The sequence below is a fragment of the Dermochelys coriacea genome, chromosome 2 (genome assembly GCF_009764565.3).
Source record: "Dermochelys coriacea isolate rDerCor1 chromosome 2, rDerCor1.pri.v4, whole genome shotgun sequence".
In the NCBI taxonomy this organism is placed as follows: Eukaryota; Metazoa; Chordata; order Testudines; family Dermochelyidae; genus Dermochelys; species Dermochelys coriacea.
The window spans coordinates 199,782,733-199,805,353 of record NC_050069.1 but is presented as its reverse complement, the minus strand read 5'-3'; the positions used below and the strand labels follow the sequence as shown (position 1 = coordinate 199,805,353).

Sequence of the window (22,621 nt, the reverse complement as noted above, 5' to 3'; positions counted from 1 at the left end):
AGAATTGACAATTTGTCAAGAAAAATTCTTTGTCTCATAAGATGACAGCCTCACAAACTCAGAGACAGGCGAAAGGTCTCAATGCTAGACAATATGTATTCTCTAATTTTGTTTCTGCAATTTATTGTATCTTTTTCACAATTTATCCTGCACCTATAGCTTTAAGTATTTGATAATTTTGGTTATTTGGACCATATGAACTGTAGATCTGCTTTTCAATAAATTGACCTGAAAGGCCTATTTCATATACCTTCCTTTATATTAATACATCTGGTCATATGCAGTAGTTTACTTTTTTTGGCTGAAGACTTGGCAGATACAAAATGCAGATGTTGTTCTTGTGACATAATCTACTATATTAAGATTTTTGGCTATTGGTTGAAAAGTGTTGGACTCAGTTGTTTATTTGCTTATCCAACTATTAGCTTCCTATGTTTACTTTCATAGTTTGAGATTAACAGCATGGTCCTTTTTTCACCATCATGGTTTTTTGATTAATAGCACAGTAGAAGATGTTATGCCTGAAAGAGCTCTTATTTGCCAAAATAAAAACAGAGCTGTAGCACTTTCCCTTTAAGAAAACCATATCTCCCTCCAGATGTCTGCCTCTCTTTGATACAGAAGGGTACACTAAGTTCCATCTATAAACAGAATCCACTAATTAAGAATAATTGCTTAAGAGATTGTTACAGACTATTCAGAATCAGATGCATGTTCCTCTGAGATATCCATTAGCCTCTAATAAGATAATGTAGATGTGCCAGGCTGTTTCCTGTTTCCTTCTATTGTACCTTTATTGCCATATATGGACCAATGGGATGGGCTGAACAATAAGTGGATGTCCTTTTGCTCCCTGAACAGTTCTCAAAGGAATGTTTGTTATTAGATTGCTTCTTCTGTTTAGTTTCACATCACTATGCTAATAAAGGAAACATAACACTCTGAAGGCTTTTTTACTTCTGCCATTGTAACGAGTTTGTTTGTTTAAATCTCTTTATATAGGTAAGGAAACAAAATGCAACATCTCACACTCAAAGATGATCTATAGAAAATTAAACGTGTTCCTTTTTGAAAAATGACGTTTCCATCTACATGTTTTAAATAGTTGTAAAGGCAGCACGGATATCATGTTACTATATCAGACAGATTTACCAGGAGTCAACTGTAAATCAGTTGAATTATTCAATTCTATTTAGTGTGATACTATCAGCTAGCATAATAGAAAGCATATGCATAACCAAGGATTTCAGCATAAACTACAAACTCTTTATACATTAGATATATCGTAGTTTGTTTAACCTATCAGATCTTGATTTATTTTGAAAACAGAATTTAAATTTGTTTTAAAGCTGCGTAATAGCCAAGGGCTTGATCAACACCCTCCCCTGGGATAAGTGAGAAGAAATCACTGAAAGGTTTTTCTTGTGAGAGTTCTCCTGATTTGCTCTGAGTAAGGAGGGGTTTGCCTCTCTATGGACCATACAGAACAGCCCCAGCAAAGAAGAGCCAGACTTTCCCCTCAGAAAGGAAGGGTGGCCCAGTGGTTAGGGTGCTAGCTTGGGATTTAGGAGACTCGGGTTCCATTTCCTGCTCTACCACAGACTTCCTGTGAGATCTGAGGCACTTAGGCATTACTACATTCAGCATTACAATGCCTAACTGCTTTAGGAGCCTGTCTCCTTTTCAAAAGGGATTTAGGCACATAAGCATTGCAACACTGAGCACAGCAGTGTCTAAAGACCTTTTAAAATCTGGGACTTTGAGACTGTGTCTCAGTTCCCTGTCTATAAAATAGGAGCAGTAGCACTCCCCTACCTAACAGGAGTGTTGAGAGGACAAAGAGATTAAAGACACTGAAGTGCTTATCTACTACAGTAATGGGGGGCCTTATAAGTACCTGAGAATTTCAGTGGGAGTTGTGGGTAAGGTAGAACCCCACAATGCTGTTTTTAGAGTCCATAGTAGAAACCACTTTTGATGATGTTGTTTTTGGGGAAAGGGAAAACAGAGTAAAGGAGAACAAAGGCCCTGATGTTGAGACTCTGTATATGTTGGCTGTCTTGCTGTGGAGATTGGAGAACGGCAGAAGAAGAGAGAAAAATGCAGGCCTGGTGCTGCAGCCCAGCATGGCAGACGGGAGGATTGAGCACAGTCTCCTCTGCTGGCCGCTTGCTGTCGACCAGGCTACCTGCCCTGGCTCCCTCACCAAGATCTCTTTCTGCCATTGATAGTAGGCCAAGTCAATGGCATACACAGTTGCCCATGGCTATGAAAGGATTTGGTGAACTGAATTCAGACCTGTTTAAGCTTCACCAAAGTCAGTAGCATCAAATGATAGTAAAATAAATGGAAGCAAATGAGTGTAAAGTAAATTAATAAACTCTAGGAGGATCAGCAGATGCTCATAAAACAAAGTTGCTTTCCAAGACTGATCTTATACAAAATGTATATAGAATTAAAATAACGAGAAAACAATAAGAAAAAAACGGCCCACTCCCTACTCCCAGTCACAGATGTTTTTGTGTATAAGAAAGCAGTAGATTAAAACTACTGTTCAATTATATAAAACGCAAGAAGAAATGGAAAAGAGATAGGTACACTTTGTATGTTAACTATAGCTGGTAAATATGCTATTAGGCTTTGCATCTGTTTTAGCCTTCTCTCTTCATACTTCTGTGGCCTTCTGCTGTATCACTATATTCAAGCCAATAAAACATCTATAGAATACAAAAAAGGAAATATATGGTCTGTCAAGTTCTGTTCTGGTTGGTGCTCAGTGTACTGCACAGTATGGACATCTTTAGTGTTTGAAAAAGGCCTTCCATACGATCCCCTTTGTCCTTGCCCTTCTTATGAAGGGGTTCTGTTGTGCAACCCTTAGGCTGCTGAACTCCCATTCGTGATAATAGTCTCGTGGAAGTTGATTTTATTTATTGAATGAATTTTCAGAAGCTTCTAAGTGACTTGGACATTTTTGAAAATCCCACCCATCGTGCATAAAATTGAAGCCAATGGGACTGCCTGCATGAAGGAGAGTTGCAGTCAGGCGCTATAGCCACTAATGGCTTGCTGCCCATGCTGGAAGTATTCCTTTGCCAGTGAGTGTTTGTTCATTTTAACAGCAGCAAATGGGCAGTGAGATGGAGTGCCTCTCCTTGCAGCTGGTGAAGGGAGTGCTGCCTTTACTGTCCTAGAAAACTTTGATTCAGCTTTAGCTGAGAAAAAGAAAATGTCACTGTGGAACTGTAAATACCACTGGCTCCTGGGAGCCTTCTTCCTCCACGTCTGAGACTGATGTCTAATGTCAGTCTCAGACACCACAGTAGTAAGGTCTGGGTATGAATCCAATGATGCTTGCAATCCTTCCTAGTAATTTCTTCTACAATCTTTTGGGTATCTTATAAGTGTTGACCCACTCATACTTCATGCGAATGCTAATTGCGTACGGAGACCCAGTTTTTGAACCACCCCCATCTTCCTTATTATACCATGTTGCTTGTCTGCGCATATCTACAGAACAAGACAGTGAATGAAGCTTAAAATCCTTCCTATTCTGCAAGAGATTTTCTTCCCTGAAGACTGAAATCTAATGAATAGCAGTGAGTTTTTGGAAAGGCAGGAAAAGATTTAATGTTCCAGGAGTGTGTAATTTGTATATAATAATGGCTTATGTATGGACTGACAATGTTTATGATTATATGATGATCCATAGTTTGGAGCTATAATATTTACATGAACATGCACATTAAAATTTTTATGAAAATGCTGATGCTTTTTCAAGTCACTAGAAAATGTATTCTAGAAAGTATTCCAGCATTGTTTGGGAAATGACTAGATGACCTTATTTTCATTTCAAATTTTTATTTTTCTACAAAAAGTGGTTATTTTTCATAAAAAAATAAGCTAACATTCAAGTGTACAGATATGTCTCTTTTCAGTAATTCTGGAAAGAGCAATGTAGCTGAAGTTTAAACATTGGTGTCTTGAACTAATGTTTGAATATTCCAACTCTAATCCATTGACTTCCATCTGAAACTAGCCTCCCATAAGGCTAGTTGTTTGGATAAGTGTTGGAAGAACTGTGCCTTGTGTTTTTGTTTTTTTTAATGGAAATCAAAGTATCTAGTCCACCTTTATGGACTAATATGCTGCAATTTTTCATTTTAGACAAAAAGGCAAAAAGTAATATGAAATTCTACTTTTTTCTCCTCGCATTTGCGCTTTTACGTAAGTTTAAAACTTGCTAGTGGGTACTTTATAATAAGTGAATTGAAGATAAAGGCAGGAAAAATTGTGTGTGTATATGTTGCCTGCTTAGCTCATCAACTAGTCATATTTCTGCTCTGTCTGAAATATTAGCAGAGACCACTGCTGTGCACATTTTGATAATGTGTGCTGAGCTCTGCATGATTGAGCTAACAGAAATATAGTTGAAAGTATCTGATAGTTTTATAAGCTGTATTTTATTTCTGCAGGCCTTATTTAAAAATAGGTGACCTTGACCTAAAAATCATTGACTAAATAACTAAAAAGGGCCTCATTTATCCCTGGTCCAAGTCCCTTGACTTCAGGGTAAATTTGTTCTTTGTACCTCCCCAACTTATAAGCACCTGAATTTTAGAAAGTTATTGGTGCATGGGATCCTCCCGTACTCTCGCTAAATTGCTCCTGGAAATTCTGTTAGATTTTATTTTTGTCCCTTCTTTTGGGATTCTTTAATATCTAACTTCCCCCATTTCTGAACTTTCAGTTTTATCTTGATTCCATTGTGACCCATTAATTTGGCTATGAGTAGTTTCCTCCAAGACCAGTATTGTTTCACTGATCTCCTGGAAGACAATCCTCAAAAGCAACATGATCAGTGCTCTTTCTGCCTTCCCCCAAATCTGTGTGTTTAGTGCAATATGCCAATCATTACTTTCTCCTCCCCATGCATGTCTAGCTTCATCTGTGTTAACGCTATTGACACATAAGTTACACAGTTATCAAGTACTTGCAACTACATTTGTTATCCTTAAGCATGTTGTGCTCAGCACAAATTGCTGTGTCAAAATGTGCACAGCTAGTAGCCTTTCCTCCTATTCCACATATAGTAGAAATATTCTATTTCTGCGTGACTTGCCAGGCAGGCAAACACACATGAATTTGGTTTTTATTTCTCATTTTAATTCTTAATGCCAATCCATGGCCTTGCTAGCAGCAACTACCCTTAAAAGCTGTGTTGTCACCGTTTTCCCACCTCTACCACTGATCTGTTCCATCGCCATGAACAAGTCACTTCACTTCTGTGGCTTAGTTTCCCCATATCTAAAAGGAGATAATGATACTCACCCTCCATTGTAAATCGTTTGGTGATCTGTGGATGAAAAGCACTATATAACAGCGAAATCTTATTATTTGTTCTCTGCAGCTGCTAATGGTTTCTGGGCTGACACCCTTCTGCATTGAAGCCTTTATATATCTGAGGACTTCACTGCGTGAAAGCAGGAAATGTCAGGGATGCTTACTGACTATTTGCTGATGGGAAAGGCTAAGATTGCCATGTGGCTCTTCCTCCCTTTACTCCAGTCAGAGATGTTGGGGAAGCCTACTGACTTCTTTTGTGGGAGAACTTGAGGAGCCATCCCTATTCTATTTGCTGACTTCTCATGCTTTTGCCCGCCTAAGAGTTTAGTGTTGTGGTTAATGATTCACATTTTGGTCCTTTTTTTAAGGTCATGGATATATATGGACTTGGGGCTTTGGTCCATCATTAAGCAAATGAAAATGAACTGTACTCATTCTGATTGCTATAACTCCTAATGACAAGTTCAGCACAGATTCCATAAAATTATTACGCACCCAACGCCATGACATGAGTTAAAACAAACATCAACTAGTAGTGTTCACAGTCAGCAATAATAGCAGCCTGTCACTAAATTTCAAAATCTGTTAAGCCTTGGCAAAGGCCAAGCAAATGATTGGCGGAAAAGATGAGCCATACATCATACCCTAAAATCTAATGAGATAAATTAGACATTCAGAGGGAGCAAATTTCACTGTTTAGGATGCTGCCAAAATGCCCCTCCTCCAGTTGAAGACTTTGAATCTAGAGACTAGCACAAAGAGGAGCATCTCAGTTATTTGGATGAGGCCTGGAGGGAGGAAGCTAAGTCCCTATTGATATAGGCCTTTAAAAATTGTATCCACCACCTTCCCTTGCATCTGAAAGCAGAAGAGAAGCCCACAACAGAGCACAAGTATAGTTTACTATTATACCAGCCTGAAATAGCTGAAACTTCTGAGTGTTCTTTAAGGGAAGCCCCAAGTAAAATGCATTATAGAAAACCCTATAATTATTCACACTAATAGATAACCTTGTTGGCAATCTAAGGGCTTGTTTACGCTGTCTTTGTGTTAGGTAATACATGTTCCCAGTATAGACAGTACCCTAAGACAAGAGGCCAAGGGTTGAATGGGCTATCGACAGTGGACCACAGAGGTGGTTCTTCTGGATCAGAACTGAGGCACTCTGGTGAAGTAGAGTGGGGAGCTTTCATTCCAGCCACTCATTCTGTATCTGTTATGATGATGAGTCTTCAGGACTAAAACTGGAATGATTTGTATTTGCTAAACACACTTTAAAAAAATACACCCCAAATATATTTATAGGATTTGACTTGTGCTGATACATTGTATCTTTAATCTTTACTTGATTTCCCACCCCCATCAGGATTTCAGAATTTGGCAGTTTTTAAAACAGAGGTTGTGTCTGATTAGCAATAAAACATTCAGTGCTGAAATCTTGATTGTCAGGCCCATGTTATGGGACAATGGTAAATACCTCTCTTTACAAAGTAAGCACAGAACAGAAAGATTTTCAGCTTTGTGCGTAATATACCAATATATTTTGTTTTTTTTTCCCTCCAGAATAAATCAGCGTGCATCTGTAGAGTGAAGCTATCTTTCCAGAAAAAAAGTTATTTAAATAAACAGCTGAGCTTCACACCACATGCACAGATTAGGAAAAGAAGATTTTCTATTCTCAGGCTGCACAGCAAGAATGTACTGGAAAAAACAGTAGAAATCAGCAATGAAATAAGATTATCTAGTGAATTATCTTCTCATCTTCACACAATCCAGCTCAAGCAGCACCTGCAGGTTTGTCAGCCTCTTCCATTCACAAGTTGAGATATTCATTTGCTGGCCTGGAGTAATGCAACATAGTATTTGTACACTGCATAGCCTTTGAGGTATTAACATGACAACTAGCAGCCGCACGTGTCCAGTACCAACAGTGAATGGACATATGAATCACTATCCAGCAGCCCCATATCCATTACTTTTTCCTCCAGTCATCGGTGGACTTTCACTTCCTTCCCTTCATGGACTCCAGGGTAACCCACCAACAAGTGGATGCAGCACCCCATCACCTGCAAGTAAGTGCCCAATTATTGATTCTTATGGCTGTTATTTACTACGGTAGAACCTCAGAGTTACAAACATCTCAGGAATGAAGGTTGTGTGTAACTCTGAAATGTTCGCAAAAAGAAAAGGAGTACTTGTGGCACCTTAGAGACTAACAAATTTATTTGAGCGTAAGCTTTCGTGAGCTACAACTCACTTCATTGGATGCGTAACACTGAACAAAACGTTATGGTGGTTCAAAAATTTACAACTGAACATTGACTTAATACAGCTTTGAAACTTTACTATGCAGAAGAAAAATGCTGCTTTCCCTTTTTTTTTAGTAGTTTACAGTACTGTACTGTATTTGCTTTTTTTTGTTTGTTTCTGCTGCTGCCTGATTGTGTACTTCCAGTTCCAGATGAGGTATGTGGTTGACTGTTCATTTCATAACTCTGATGTTCATAACTCTGAGGCTTTACTGTAATTTCCTTTATTAAAGAATGAACACGTTGATTATTGTAAGGTTAATTACAGTTGTTTATTTGCCACTAGCCTCCCTTTCTTTAAAAACAAATTTATTTTGAAATATGATTTTTATTTTTCTCTTCCTTTTTTTAAAAAAAAGATAATAAACATGCAATAGTATGAAATATCACTGATGATTTTCATAGCTGGGATAAAACCTGCTAGATGACATTAGGAAATCTTACATTGTTATTCGTTAGTAGCTGTGGCGATACCCTATCATACCACCATAGATCAGACAATACATGTGTTTTGACAAATCACACAGAAAAATAATTTAATCTCTCCTTAGCAAATAGCTATTGCTTATGTTAGTACATAATTAATAGTGCTTTTTTGTTTTGCTTCCCTGTTGCATGCCATACTAAGGTCCTGATTCTGTAGCTGCACACAGAACCCCCACTAGAATCAGTAGGTATTTTGTGGCTGCACTATTGGGACCTGCGTATGCATCTGAAACTCATATGCAGTGATATGGTGCTCTCTTGTCTGGTATCCTCTTAAAATGCTGGAGTTCAATATTATTAAGTGTACTAGCCAAAGTGATTTGTTTTCTGTGCTTTTAATGAACACTGCCATGTTTCTTGCTAGGACTTACTTTCAAATGCATTGAAAGGAAGGGCCATGGGTCCAAATGATAGTCTCAATTACACTAGTGTAAACCCAGTGTAACATTTAAGGAAAGTGAGTTACTCCGTATTTTCAGTGATGTAACAGTGCAGAGATACGCCCTACATGAGGAAAAGCAGTGCATGCTCGGTGGGATATTGGGGGAGTATTCTTTTTCATTTCACAGCTCATGTTTATTGTACAGATGTTTGTTAAAGGATCTTGCTGTGAATGCTCCATATTAAGAAGTCTCTTGACTAAACAGAAAGCTACAAAAGGCTTGCAAAGTATTGATATTACCTACTAAAATATATGCTGGAGTGAAAAAGCATACACAGTTTTGAGTTCCAGACAAGGAAGGGGAACAAAAAGAAGAAAACCATAGAGGAGGAGAAGAGAAGCAACATTTTAACATGATACAGAGGGAATGAAGAAATTCAAATTCTTGTTAATGCCGCTTGCATGTGAAGCCCCTCCTTTATCCACTTACGCATTATGGGTGAACTGGCCTCACTGAAATAAATGAGAGTTTTGCTATTAACTTCAAGAGGGGCGTGATTTCCCCATGCATGTAGACTTAGATGAGACCACATGCAGGCATATTAAGTGTTTTCAGGGTCAGGCTCTTAGTTTCTTGTGTTTTATTGCACTATGTGATTTCTTTTACAGGATGTAAAGAAGAAACAGCTACAAGTTAGAAAACATTTTAAGCATTTGATTTCCCAGTCCCTTTAGAAGTGATCAGAATACTGAACTGAATTTTTGCTCTGATATTGCAAGAAAGTTCTTTTGTCACATAGACCAGATAGATGATTAGTCCCCAGCACCTTTTTAAAGACATATATTGGTAAATATCCAAGATATATAGGACTGTATATGCACAATTGTTCTTCACCACTATCGTGTTCTTATTACATTAAGATTGTATTGAAATCAAATCAGTAGGAGTTGACTGCTCATCACTTCTAAAATCAAGCCAATTATCTATTGTAGGCACTTAAACAAATGGCCAGTTTTGAAAATTGGAAATGTCTCTTTTAAGTCTCCACTGTCATGGTCCGATATTCCAGTTTTCAGTATTTTCAAAGGTGCTTGCCTTAAGTCAGACACTTTTATCCATATTTACATACGTAAGTAAAATTAGCTTGATTCTTTAGAGGTGCTGAGCACCAACAGTTCCCATTGACTTCACTGATCATAAAAATCTGGTCACTTCAGAGCCTAGCACTAGGTACCTGTGTCTGAAAATTATGGTCTCTTAGTGAAATGTTGAGGGGGCTCAATGGGACAAAAATTTCTTGAAGAAGAGATCCCTGCAAGACAGCTGGCCCTTTTGGTTGATATTTCTCACTTATTTTGTTTTCTGATCTTATAGAAGTGGCAGCCTCTTTTGAATTTAGGCCTTTAGAGTTCTGGTAAGGTATTTATAAATCATTCAGGAGCCCTGAGACAGGAAGCTAGTGCATTGACTTTATATCTCAAGAGGCCTGGATTCAGATTCTTGAAAGTAATCAGAGTGGCCTATTCTAACTAATTTTTCCACGTCACAAAACTACCACACAGTTTAGTACAGTTAAGCATGGTCAGCAGTCTTTCTGTTAAAATGAGAGCCAGAACTGGACACTGGGGGAATACAGTTCTGTAGTGAGAAGCTATATGAGTGAGAAGAAACTTGCCCAGTATCTGCCTGAAGCCCTGCAGTATATCTGACTGTATCCTCTGTGCTATTTATTTTTCAACTGCATGAATTCAATATTCACAGAAAATAATATTTTAGATAATAGGAACTCTGTCAGGAATAAAGACCTCTGGTCTCTTTAGTTTTTTTTTTTTTTTTTAAAGCAATGTAATTTATCAGCTTTTGTTCAGAGGTATAAAAGTTGGTACAGTTTATGCTGAAAGACTGCATATTATTTTACTGTATTCTTTTTTGTTCTGTCTTGACTTTTTCCATTATACCAAGTACCTGTAAATTCAGCCATCTTGTATCTACAGTTGGAACTGACATGTCATAGAAATAAGAGGCCTCATCATCAGCCCCTTCTCCTATTAAAGAGACAAAAGGCTTTTAGACAGATTAATTTTATGGGCATAAGTGGCCTACGGTAAGAGAACTGTGTTATAGTGAATTAATTTCACTGATGTTGATAATGGTGTTGACTCCTTCCCCTCTGACTTGACTTCTGTTTTTAGACTGAGATACATAGTGCAAAATACTTAATAATTATAAGGTTGGTCACAATGCTAAAAAGGTCAGTAACAGAAAAAATATTACCTTTACACATAGGTGAACTGTATATTAACACTGAATGAATAAAAGAGAGACTGTGGTTAAGAAGATAATTACTTTTATAAGCATGATTGATTCACCTAGTGCTGTACTAACCCTGGGCAGCACAAAGGAGAGATTTTCAGTAGTCCCATTTGGGAGTACTCATTGTGCACGCGCATGCAATAGCATTCATAATGACGAATCACAAACCTTTTCCACTTCAAAAAAATTAACTGAGATAGTTACAGGATGGTTGGTTTAGTAATGGTATTTCGTGCTTCAGTGGGTCATTTTGTTCTCAGTTCCTGTGGCTATGAATCCATGAAAAAATGTGTACTGATAGTACTCTGGACTAGAGAGTTCTTCTTGGGACCTAAGCAGGGACAAAGACAACATGGAGGAAAATGGAGCTCAGAGCCCCTTTAATATCTTTTAAGTCAGCGTCATGCACCAGCAACTGTTGGACTAGTTCTTCGAGTGATGTCCCTCTGGGTGCTCAACTTGTTGGTGCGGCAATGCCCCCTGTGCCTGGGTCCAGAAATCTTCATTAGCAGTGTCTGTTGGACCACACGTGCACCTTCCCCCTCTTGTGCTGTGCACCGGACGTATATATAGTGCTGTGCAGTCCGCCTGCCCCCAGTTCCTTCTTTATTCCCTTTGGTCTGGAATGGAATCCAGAGCAGAGTAGTTAGTATTTTCTTCTTCTTCTTCTCCTTTCCTCTTCTATAAAAATAATAATTTTTTTTTATTTTCTCTTTCCCTTTACAGTTCTTTCATAGCTTGAGTTTCTGTTTGCCCCCACTTCCTGCCCTTCCCAATTGGGAAGCTTTTCCCTCTACTCTTATGCCCAGATCCCCTTGCGGAGCCACCTTCCTGGTAAGGGATGGCCACATGCAGTGTATCCGCTCTCTGGGAGAGGGACACGTCCCACAAAAGTGTTCCCACTGCCTCGGCCTCACACCCATGGCCAGAAAGGACTGGGACATTAGATTGAAACTCCTCCTTACGAAGAAGTCACTTTGACTGGCATCAGGAGCAGGCCCAGACTCTTCCCCAGAGAGGCCCTCATGCCAGGGGCAGTGGAGTCATCCTAAAAGCGGGGGGCCCCAGCCCCTGCTTGACCCCACCTCTGCCCCCCTCTTCCACCTGAGGCCCCATCCCTGGCCAAACCAAAAGGAGGAGCTGCGGATCCTCCACCTGCCCGGGGATGGGGTGCAAAGAGCAGGCCCCAGCCCATGTCTCTACCCCGTGGACCCCCTTCCCAGGACAGGAGAGTCTGCCACTTCCCATAGCTGCCCACGTAACTCTTACCCCAACCCAACTCCAGGTGGGGGCACCGGGCGGGGCAGCCTGGCCATGGAAAGAGCTGTGTCGGTAGCTTTGGGGAGCCACAGACCCTCCACCTGCCCTGAGCGGGGTTGGGGGGGAGGGATGCAGGCTGGGCCAGGGGCCAAGGCTGCTCTCGCCCCCCCCCCAGGTAGATGGAGGAGGGTCCGTGGTGTAGTGCCCCACTGCTGTCTGGGTTCCCTGGTCAGGCTCCAGCTGCCAGGGCAGGGCTTTGGGGGGTGGAAGAGAAATAAGGAGGGGGGCATGACAAAAAATGGATGGGCCAGACCCTGGCCCCCCCCATTCTGGCACCCCATCTCATGCTTTGCCAGGTCATCTGCCAGTCCTTATTTTCCCTGTCTCCTTAAGAGAGTCATCCCTTTTTTTTTTTTTGGTTCAATATCTTCATAAATGATCTGGAGGATGGTGTGGATTGCACCCTCAGCAAGTTTTCAGATGACACTAAACTGGGAGGAGAGTTAGATACACTGGAGGGTAGGGATAGGATACAGAGCGCCCTAGACAAATTAGAGGATTGGGCCAAAATAAATCTGATGAGGTTCAACAAGGACAAGTGCAGAGTCCTGCACTTAGGATGGAAGAATCCCATGCACCACTACAGACTAGGGACTGAATGGCTCGGCAGCAGTTCTGCAGAAAAGGATCTAGGGGTTACAGTGGACGAGAAGCTGGATATGAGTCAACAGTGTGCCCTTGTTGCCAAGAAGGCCAATGGCATTTTGGGCTGTATAAGTAGGGGCATTACCAGCAGATGAAGGGATGTGATCGTTCCCCTCTATTCGACATTGGTGTGGCCTCATCTGGAGTACTGTATCCAATTTTGGGCCCCACACTACAAGAAGGATGTGGAAAAATTGGAAAGAGTCCAGCAGAGGGCAACAAAAATGATTAGTGGACTGGAACACATGACTTATGAGAAGAGGAAGAGAAGAGGCTGAGGAACTGGGATTGTTTAGTCTGTGGAAGAGAAGAATGAGGGAGGATTTGATAGCTGCTTTCAACTACCCGAAAGGGGGTTCCAAAGAGGATGGATCTAGACTATTCTCAGTGGTAGCAGATGACAGAACGAGGAGTAATGGTCTCAAGTTGCAGTGGGGGAGGTTTAGGTTGGATATTAGGAAAAACTTTTTCATCAGGAGGGTGGTGAAACACTGGAATGGATTACCTAGGGAGGTGGTGGAATCTCCTTCCTTAGAAGTTTTTAAGGTCAGGTTTGACAAAGCCCTGGCTGGGATGATTTAGTTGGGGATTGGTCCTGCTTTGAGCAGGGGGTTGGACTAGATGACCTCCTGAGGTCCCTTCCAACCCTGATATTCTGTGATTTTTGCTCATTCGGATGATAAGAAATGGGCTTCCTCCTCACGCTCTGAGGCACAGCCTACCAGAATGCCATCCCCAGTGATGTCGATTGGATCGATATGACAGGATACATAGCTCCAGGGCTCATCCGAGCACCACCAGTACTGGTTCAAAGAAAGGGTCAAAAGGCTCTAACCGAGCAGACCTACGTTCCTTGGCACCATTTCCCAGCTCTGGGGACCAAGCCTGGCCACCTTCAGGAGCTATGGCATGGATGTCATTTCTGGCACCGATGAAGCCATCAACGTTGATTAAGACCTTGTGTGGCAAATTGCTGGTACGATTATGGTGGGTCCCGTGCTTCCTCTTCTTGGAGGGGAGGGGTTCGGGATGCAATTTCCTGCCCCTGAACTAGGGTATCTACTGTCCCACTAGGAACCCAGGGAAGGGTAATGGAGAGGGAGGGACCTGGGCCTGCCCTCTACTCCGAGTCCCAGCCCAGAGGCCCTAGGGATAGTGATAAACCACTTGAACTAGTGCTTCCTTCCCCTGGGCTACTTCCCTCTCCTGCTCTTCAGCTTGTGGGGCTTCCTGCTCTTTCTCTCGCTCTCTCTGCACAAGCCGGTTGTCTCTTTACCTAGGGTCTTGGTCTTCTAGCCAGCCACGGCATTTCTCCAAACTCTCCTCTACTTCAACTCCTCCAAATTGCACTCTGTTCCAACTCCAAACCACTCTGCTCCAACTCCTTTCCCTGGCTGATTGAAGCAGGGGTTTTTTATCAGGTGGCTAGCTTCAGGTGCTTTTAATTAATCTATAGAAACTTTTCTTCCCTCTAAGGGAATAAGGGTTCTCCTCATCCTGGGACTGACTTATCTCTCCTATATCTCTCTCCTGCTGCCTTCTGGCCATGCTGTATCACACTTGGCACCAGCAAAATTGCCAACACTGACCTAGTCTCAGAGACCCTGCCTTTGGTGCCATGTCTGCCTTCAGTGCCATGTCTTCCATCAACACTGATGAGGCTTTTTCACCCTCCACATGATTTCAGATCCCGACAGATCTGCTGGTCTCTGAAACTCCTGAGTCTCCTCTTCTGTGATGTGACCTCTCCCTGCCATTTCCACCTTTTTCTCCAGACTCACTCCCTCTCTCCACCAAGAATGGTACCTCTCTTCCCTACTGATGATGATGATGATGAGGAAGACGAGGGCTCTGTTGTTCCCTCAACTATGGGGCAATTCATACTTGTCCATCCTCACTATATGCAGTGTCCTGCTGGTCCTCAAGCCTGGCAGGGACCACCGTGGATTAGCCATATGTGCCACTCCTACCAAACTGGCCGTATTGGGAACCCTTGTAGGGAGCTTTGATGGATACCTACACCTCTCCTTTCTCTGTCAGTTTCTTGCCCTCGGGAGATAAAACCCCTGCTGGCACTAACTGAACAGGAGGAGAAAGGGTCTCCTCCAACTTTACATTTTTCATCCTCCTCACCTGATGATACCCCAACCCTCCACATCTGCCAACAAATTCAGACACTTTCAGGAGTTATTCTGCTGGGTTACAGAATCTTTAGAGCTCCTGTTGGAGGAGGCTAAAGACCAGCAGCATAAACTGCTGGATATACTGCATACAACCTCTTCTGCCAAGATCGCTTTGCCAATCAATGACGTTCTTCACTGCACAAAGGTGGTGTGGTAATCCCCGGCGTCTATCCCTCCAACCAGCAAACATGCCAACAGAAAATATTATGTTCCGGCGAAGAATGAGGATTCTTATTTTTGCACCCCACCCCAAATTCTCTAGTGGTCAGTGCAGTACAAGAGAGAGACAGTCAGTTCCAATCCTATTCTAATAAACGAGACAGAGATTGGAAACATCGGGACCTATTTGGATGCAAGGCATATTCATCAGCCACACTCCAATTTAGGATTTCAAACTATATTACTTAGGCAAAGTATAACTAAGCAAAAAGAACAGGAGTACTTGTGGCACCTTAGAGACCAACAAATTTATTTGAGCATAAGCTTTCGTGGGATACAGCCCACTTCATCGGATGCATAGAATGGAACATATAGTAAGAAGAGAGGTGTGTGTGTGTGTGTGTGTGTGTGTATACACATACATACAGAAAACATGAAAAGGTGGAGTAAGAGGCTAATTAATTAAGATGAGCTATTATCAGCAGGACAAAAAAACTTTTGTAGTGATAATCAATATGGCCCATTTAGACGGTTGACAAGAAGGTGTGAGGATACTTAGCATGGGGATATAGATTCAATATGTGTAATGACCCAGTCACTCCCAGTCTCTATTCAAACCCAAGTTAATGGTATCTAGTTTGCATATTAATTCAAGCTCAGCAGTTTCTCATTGGAGTCTGTTTTTGAAGCTTTTCTGTTGCAAAATTGCCACCTTTAAGTCTGTTACTGAATGGCCAGAGAAGTTGAAGTGTTCTCCCACCGGTTTTTGAATGTTATGATTCCTGATGTCAGATTTGTGTCCATTTATTCTTTTGCGTAGAGACTGTCCGGTTTGGCTAATGTACATGGCAGAGAGGCATTGCTGGCACATGATGGCATATATCACATTGATAGATGTGCAGGTGAATGAGCCCCTGATGGGGTGGCTAATGTGATTAGGTCCTATGATGGTGTCACTAACACGGCTGCTACTCTGAAACCTATAACTACATAAACTACTCCAAATTGGAGGAACTTTTTCATGATCTACTGGAGACCAAGAAGGAGCAATTCCAAGCCTTCATATTCGAAGGACACCATCTAGCCTGTACAGCCCTACAAGCCTCGCTAGACTTCTCAGACACTGCTGTTTGATTCATTAGGACTGCTGTGGTCAAGAGGCACACATTGTTGCTCCACTCTTGGGTTTTCCTAAGGAGGTACAAAGCACAGTAGAGCACTTACTGTTTGAAGGCTGGAAACTTTTCTTGGAGGTCACAGATAATTCTCTGCACTCCCTTAAAGATTCCCAAGGACACTGAGTTTGCTCAAGGTATACACTTCATCACTAAAGAGATGCTTGGGGAAGTACCAACTCCCCTTATGATTCAGTACACAACAGTATGCTCCTCAGTGACTCTCTGACATCCAGGCCTCCTAATAAATGTAAACAGTCCACTCCTCGGGGTCTACCTCTCACATATCACCACCAAAGCAACAATTTTGATGGTGCGGTCGAGGCCCCGAGAAGCACCCCCCTTTTCCAGGCATACCCACTATCTTCAACATTCCATCTGTTTGACGACTGATTGGCTCCATTCCTATCATCTTGGGAGTCTCATCACCTTGGACAAGTACGTCCTAGAGATAATCAGGGAAGGATACTCCATCCCCTTCCTATCTATCCTTCCACTCCCTCCTCCCCATCCCTTTTCAGGGACCCCTCTCATGATTCCATTATATGGGGAGGAAATAAAACATCATCTGCAATTGGGAGCCATAGAACAAGTCCCTTCCCTCCACAGGGGACAGGGCTTCTACTCCCACTATTTTCTGATTCAGAAAAAGTCTGGCGGATGGCGTCCCATCACGGACCTTTACAACCTAAACAAATTTGTCAAACTGCAATGCTTCAAGGTGGTTATCCTCTCCACTATTATCCCAGCAATGGAACAGGGGGACTAGTTCTCAGCCCTCGACCTCCAAGATGCATACTTTCATATTTCCGCACACCCTGCCGACAGATGATTCCTCTGAATTATTGTGGGCACAGACTACTGCCAGTAAAAAGTACTGCTCTTTGGACTATCTGCAGTGTCTCTGGTGTTCTCTAAGGTCCTCATGGTAGTCATTGCCTATCTGAGAAAACAAGGAATCCTCATTTTTCCATACTTGAACGACTGTCTTCTCAAGGCCCCATCAAAACATGATGCTGCCTGTTCCTGTTGCGGTCTGAATTAGACTCAATATAAAAATAGAAACATATTTTAAAAATGTATCAGAAAATGATATAAAAGCCAAAGAGATCAGTAATTTAACTGCACATTTCCATAATTTCCAGTGTTTGCAGTTTTAAAAGTGTAATCTTAAAATAGAATGTCCCATCTATTCTGTTCTGTATAGGTCTTTTGGACTTGTGTAGATGTCTGGAAAATAAATCATTCAAGAATGTGGGAGAGGCAGGGAATAGACTCCACTCTGACCATGCTATGTGAACCCTTATTATATTTAGTAGCTAGATACTTTGGTTTTGAATAGCCCTTTTGAGCTACTCAAGCGAGGCAGATTCTTGTTTTAAAACATTATGTTCTATTAGGATTGTTTTCTCTTACTTTATTGCTGGCTATTTACAACCTGGACTCCATCTCAAAGGTGGTTGTTGGTGGTTGGTTTGGTTTTTTTTCCCCCTGGGAATAGATATGGACTGACTGACATCATTAAACTAATACAGTAGAATGCAGTATCTTTAGTGTATTACAACATAGTTTCCCAGCTCCACCCCTTGTAGGCATTCATTTGCTTTTCCAGTTCACTTGTTAATCATTGTATTGACACAAAAAGTCCTCCCAAAAGCACTCTTTGGTAGATTGCATTAAATATGAATAGCGGATATTCATTACGATGTGTTGCCCCCAAGAGAGCGCTAAACTATCTGCGCTACTCAGGAACAGGCAAATACAGTTAAATTCTTCAGCTATTCAAATAGTTCAGTGTGTCTCTGAATATCTAATAAAACAAGAATATACTGAATATATCTTTATTCCCTTAATTACTTAGAAGGTCAAGGACTCCCAGTTCTCACTGTATCTTACAATGCTACAAGAGGGGAACGTTTCCAGTGATGGTTGAATCACAGTTAATATATGATCAGTTTTTTCACTCAGTGTAGTTATAGTTTTCAACAGCTGCGCATAAGTCTAATAATATTGCTATATCTGTAATGAATTAGGAAAAAAATGCGATATGAATTAAAACTTTAAAGGACTTCATCTATTTTATGTTTTTCAGTAGTTACAGCTTTCTGAGTATTCTGCTTTTCACCTTTATTGCCTCCTCTTCCTTTAAATCCCATGTCACACTGAAGGCTTGCCATATACTCTTTACCATTTTCACATCCCTGCAATTGCCAGCTGTCTTCAGACATCACCTTTTATCATCACCTGTGCCCTTTTTATTTTTACACATAATTCTTATATTAGGAAGGTGGGATAGGCAGAATTTGAATATTAATTTCTTTACGTACAGGCAATGTGGTATCATGCTGGCAATTCTGATAAGAGTTCCCCAATACAATATCCTGCTAATGACATCAGCCCGAACCTTAAAAGACTTACTGCTTTTGGAACAAGCTGCCTTCAATTCTTGCTGGATTCATTTAGTCTGAGACTTCTAAAACAATCAAACTGTTGGATTCACAAAAGAATCAGATTGTTGGATTCTAATATGTTCTGTGATGGTTTCATGATAGGAACTATCTTAACTTATGAACAATTTTAAAATACAGTTGAGAAATTTTGAAACTCTGTTATGGTATTTGCAAAAAGAAAAGGAGTACTTGTGGCACCTTAGAGACTAACAAATTTATTTGAGCATAAGCTTTCGTGAGCTACAGCTCACTTCATCGGATGCATTCAGTGGAAAATACAGTGGGAAAATTTATATCCATAGAGAACATGAAACAATGGGTGTTACCATACACACTGTAATGAAAGTGATCACTTAAGGTGAGCTATTACCAGCAGGAGAGCGGGGAGGGGAGGGGACTTTTTGTAGTGATAATCATGATGGGCCATTTCCAGCAGTTGACAAGAACATCTGAGGAACAGTGGTGGGTGGAGGGGGGGAATAAACATGGGGAAATAGTTTTACTTTGTGTAATGACCCATCCTCTCCCAGTCTCTATTCCTTGATTATCACTACAAATAGTCCCCTCCTCCCACTGGTAATAGCTCACCTTAAGTGATCACTCTTGTTACAGTGTATATGTAACGCCCATTGTTTCATGTTCTCTATGTATATAAATCTCCCCACTGTATTTTCCACTGCATGCATCCGATGAAGTGAGCTGTAGCTCACAAAAGCTTATGCTCAAATAAATTAGTCTCTAAGGTGCCACAAGTACTCCTTTTCTTTTTGTGACTACAGACTAACACGGCTGCTACTCTGAAACCTGTTACAGTATTGTCATCTCCTAATGTGCTCTATGAAGCATAATACTTTTAAATGTGTTCCCCCTAAAAGTTATTCAAATTAAACTACTCAGTAATAGCTCTTCCCTCAGAATAAATGCCCATGACTCCTTTTGTAACTATCAGAGTGATTCCTGGGAGTCCCATAAGTGTAAGCCACTGAAGAAACTAGCAACAAGCTTTCCTGGACTTAGAGAATCAATTCCGCAGGTAGAGGGACAGAGTAGATCTGCTTTCAGGTAAGAACCAATTTTAAGAAATTTTCTAAGCCTGTTAGCATACAGATGGATGACTCATACTGATTCTAGTACTTAGCCCCATAAATTTTCTTCTCATGGACTTGCTAATGTCTACAAGTGGTAGGTATCATTAGTTCTATCACAGAGTTGTTCCCCCACTCGTGGACCTTGAAACAAGGAAATTCTGGAACAAAATGTTGTTAAAAAGAATCTATAATTGAAACTAACAACCTACCCCTTTTCCTACCCTCCTCTCGAAATAAATGTAAAAATCAACAACGCCAAATGTTAGGAAGTCAGGAATATATAGTTAAGGGATCTCTCTACTTCTCTGTTGCTGCAAAGATCTCCATCACTCATTACCCCAGCTGACTTAACCCACTTATCCAACTTTAACCTCGGCCTCTTCTTTGAAAGAAATATTCTGTTGATGTAAACTGCTGATTTTATATATTGCCAATGAAATATGTTGTAAATCTTTCAAAAGGAATATAATCCTCAGGCCATGCAGCCGTAAGTTTGTCAGAATTCTCTAAATTGTCTCACAGTATGATGTGGTGTTGGAGTAGAAGAATATCTTTCTGGCTCAAATTGGAATGATGGAGCTATGTATTGTTATGAAGCACGTTGGTCATGTGGTGCTGCACACTTTTGAAAGTAGACATAAAGTTTTCAAGTTTGTATTCTTCAAGTGCTGGTCCCTATGTGTATTCCACACATGGGTACAAATGCGCACCATGAACCCAAATCTGGAAATGCTTCAGAGCAGTGTCTGTTGGCCTGCACACGTGCAGTAGCTCTCCTCACGCTCCCAACCAAGGATATAAGAGGCAGTGAGGATTAACGGCTCTCCAGTTCCTTCTTACCACAACATGGCCTGAGTCGGAATTGTGTCCTCTTTCATTCTGTTGTTTAACCAGTGAAGAAAGAAAATGTTTGTAAATAATTATATATCTTAGCTTAATAGTTAACAGTTAGTTAGTATAGGTATTTCTTTTCACCAGTTGGGGAGCCTTTTCCCGGCTCCGGGTCTATTCCTGAGTCCTAGGATTCAAGAATTGCTTCTCTTGCCCTCGCTCCTTCACCATCAGTGACGAACGTCAATGTTGCCTGTACTAGGTCTGAGTGAGGCACATATCTCTGCAAAGTGCAGTATCTGTGGCTCCTTCTCATCCAGAACTCAAGAAGCCCGGGAGCTTTGCCTATGAAACCCCCTGATGGAGAAGATTATATGAGGTCCCTGTCCGATCTGAGCCAGAGAAACCACCTCTCTTTATTGGCCACAATTGACCAGCAGTACCCCTCCAAGCACATGCTTTGAAGCCTTCAGATCTAAGTGCAAGGTCTTTTCTTCTAGGGCTCCCTATGAGAGTAGTGGGCACTCGCATGGTATCAAGGACAGATCCCCTTCAAAGACTGTCCATAAGAAACACGCTTCCTCCCTGAGCCTGTCCAGGTTTGGTGAGATATCATCCCTGGAACTGGCTCTACTGAAGACCCCCAGATTGGAGAGCAAAGCATGTAAAAGAAAATCCACTGGTTTCATCAGTCACCTTGGTACCAAAGTGTAAGGATAGATGTTCACTGGTTCTGTCTGAGTGCCGCCTCATTTGTCTAAAGACCATCCAGCTGCCACAGATGTACCGAGTCCTTCAGACTTGACTGCTGGAACCTCTTGGTCACCAGAGTGCATGGAGACACACGTAACACCAGAGAATATATTCTTTCCTTATCCACAGTCTCCACTTCTTTCCAGCCCTGCCCTCCTGAGGGATGTCCTTACTTCAGCGGAAGAGTGTATACCAGTATCCCAGGAACAGTCCCATCTCCAGCCATCTGGCAGGCATGCCCTGGTACCAATAGCACTGCGCTACTGATGGAACAGTTCTTAGATGCGGACAAGTCAGAGGAGATAGCCACGTCCGTATCTCCATAGAGACACTCAAGCCCCATCAGACAGTCAAGAGGTTACGGTCACCATTCCTGTGGGTATGACCTCCCCCCAGGGACCACTGGTAGCACTTGGGGTCCCGGACAATTAATTAACCCCTCTTTCTGGCTTTATTAGTATCCATATGGCAGTTGTCTGTGCTGTTCTCAGGAGTCAGACCACTCCTCTCTCTCTCTCTCTCTCTCTCCAGCCAGTTCCATCAGTGTATGGGAGAGAAGAGCCGGAACCGGATCTGCAGGAATGCAACTGCCTTCACGGCATTCTGGTCAAATGTTCCACTGCAGGACATCTGCAGGGCAAGCCACATGTTCGCAACACATTGCGCTCTAGTTCATGGCTCGGCTGCAAATGCAGCGGTCAGATTGGCAAACCATGTCAGACTGGGGGCGGGTACAAGGAAGCCGGTAGCACAGATGCTTGCAATACTGCCAGTCACCCACATGTGGAATACACATAGGGCTCAGCACTCAAAAATGAAGATTACTTAGTGTAATTGGACATTCTTCAAGATGCATGATCCCTATCTGTATATCATTATCCACCCTCCATCCCCTCTGCTTTGGATCCTGTTGGATTTGTGGTAAACAAAGGAATTGCAGAGGCATCAACCTGCACTGCCTGTTGTACCTTGATTTGGGAGCATGAGAGCTACTGTGCATATGTGAGCCTATGGATGCTGCGGTGAAGAATTTCTGGACTTGGGTGCATGGCGCACACGTGCTGATATGTGAAGTACAGATTGGGACCACACATCTTGAAGAATCTCCAGTTGCAGTAAGTAACCGCCACATTTGAGCTGTATGTATAGCAACTAACATGAGCAGATTTTTTTTTGAGTG

At 41.7% G+C, this 22,621-nt stretch overlaps 1 protein-coding gene across 5 annotated transcripts in view; it reads left to right on the top strand.

The window, feature by feature from the left end:
* Window positions 1-22,621, top strand: part of RARB (retinoic acid receptor beta) — a 532,878-nt gene that overhangs the window by 221,820 nt on the left and 288,437 nt on the right. For all 5 annotated transcript variants that reach the window (XM_038392096.2, XM_038392089.2, XM_038392090.2 and 2 more), the window contains exon 3: window positions 6,910-7,418. In XM_038392096.2, coding sequence (XP_038248024.1) covers window positions 7,241-7,418 — 178 coding nt within the window. In that variant the 5' untranslated portion in view covers window positions 6,910-7,240. The remainder of the gene's footprint in view (window positions 1-6,909; window positions 7,419-22,621) is intronic.